The 1,902-nt window shown below is 42.0% G+C and overlaps 1 protein-coding gene across 1 annotated transcript in view; it reads right to left on the minus strand.

The window, feature by feature from the left end:
* Positions 1-1,902, minus strand: part of CUNH17orf105 (chromosome unknown C17orf105 homolog) — a 30,627-nt gene that overhangs the window by 14,519 nt on the left and 14,206 nt on the right. The window contains exons 4-5 of the mRNA XM_019523636.1: positions 1,251-1,374; positions 592-651 (exon numbers count right to left, since the gene is read on the minus strand). Of these exons, the coding sequence (XP_019379181.1) occupies positions 592-651; positions 1,251-1,374 (184 nt within the window). The remainder of the gene's footprint in view (positions 1-591; positions 652-1,250; positions 1,375-1,902) is intronic.

A 1,902-nucleotide genomic window follows, 5' to 3' on the forward strand; every position in this document is an offset into this window, starting at 1 on the left:
GTGGTGAGGGGAAGGGGCTGCTTTTCCCTTGCACCAGGCAAGAGTTTCTGCCTGGTGCCACCACTGCTGCCACTGCAGTGGTTGGGTGAGTCCAGAGCAGGCACAGGAAGCACCAGGTCGGGGCTCTGCGTGTGGGTCCCCGCTGGTACTGTGGGCCTGGGGCCACCAGCAGCCAGAAGGAGCCACTGCTGCCTGGGCTGCACAGCCGCAGAGCCGTCCCAGCCCTGCTGTGTGACCAGGGACAGCTGGCTGCATCATGGCTGGGTGGTGCCTGGGCCAGGCAGAACCAGGGAACCCACTGCAGGTCGGACAAAGCCCCTCTGCAAGCCAAATCCGGCCTGCAGGCCATATTTTGCTCACCCCTGATCCAAATCCTATGTCCACCTCCTGCACACCTGACAAATGGCGGTTGTTTCAGCAGATGCCACATTTAAATGCAAACTACCACGGCACTCTGAAATCCCGAGTTTTGTAAGTTATTCAAGTTAATCATTCTCTGAGGTATGGTGTATAAATATTATCCACAGTTAAGGAATATGGTAGCTGCATCCCATTTTATATTGTGAAAAAATCAGCAGCAAAATTGCCTACCTAGCCATCCCGAGAAGAGATAAGATACCGAGAAGTGTTCCGGATATAGCACCTTGAGTTCTGCCACAGAAAGAACAGAGCACATGGGTTTGTCAGTATAAAGGATTAACCATTAAAGTGACTGTTATTAATGGAGTCAAGGCAAGTACACATCTAGTTTTGATCCTTTTTTCTTGCACATATACATCCTCTTCTTTCAGTACTTATGTTCAATCAGTGCACTGGTGAGTTATTAATGGGATTAGTCTAGTCTCTTCACTCACTCACTCTAGTCAGAATTATCTAAATTATCAGCCATTAGCCTTGTCTTTTTAATAAGATGTGTCATATTCATTGAGATTGTTGGAATAAAATATGTAAAACTTCTTGACTCATTTAGATAGGCATTTACTTAGATTCCACCATTTTATATAGTAGCCAATCAACATGATGGAGAAGGAGATCTTTTCATTTAATAACTCTGTCAAGACATTAATCTAGAGAACTACCTCCCAATTTCCTATTAGCCAATCTTTCTTTGTACTTCACTGTGCAACTAGCAGTTGATCCTATTGATTTTGGTTTGGGAAACTAAGATCAGCTGACTCTTCTCCCACATTTTGTTTGGTTTGAGCACAAAAAGAAAAAAGCTTTTTCAAGAATAAAACTATTGCACATACCTGCCAATCAATCTCATACTTCCTACGATCATAAGTAGCTTTGAGGCTACCAAGTTTCTTCAGAATTCTCTGGTTTTCCAAAGTGATCTTCACTATTTCCCTGTTCTGTTTCTCTCTATTTGAGCTGCAAACACAAATAAAAACTTGGTTGACACTAATGAGGCATGAAACGATGGTAATAGGTAGTGTATGTTCAGTCAAAATCATTTTAACTATCATCTGATAAGAGGCACAACCATTGCATTTTCCTGAATGTATTAACAGATACAGATTAGCAGGCTCTAGTCTACAACTTTCTAATACAGGATTAATGCAGGGGTGGGCAATTATTTTGACTAGAGGGCCACTTAACGAGTTTTGGTGAGCTGTCAAGGGTGCCCATATAAAGTCTTTCAGAAGATATCATTTTAACAAATTATATAAAACACAAGTCAGATACTAAAAATCAAACATCTACTATAACATTTTAATTTTGTTTCAAAAAATTATTTTAATCCTGATTTATGCTTTTTTGAGTGGTGAATATAAAGGCAATTGCATAGTAGCTCAAAATAAAGTCTTACTTGTATATTTTGGGAAGCATGTGGGGGGGGCAGGTGTGGGAGGAAGTGTGGGGAGGTGGGGTGTGTGGGTAGTTGGGTATGTGCGTAGG

Source organism: Gavialis gangeticus, unplaced genomic scaffold (assembly GCF_001723915.1).
Source record: "Gavialis gangeticus isolate Ggan-Ray unplaced genomic scaffold, GavGan_comp1, whole genome shotgun sequence".
Lineage (NCBI taxonomy): Eukaryota > Metazoa > Chordata > Crocodylia > Gavialidae > Gavialis > Gavialis gangeticus.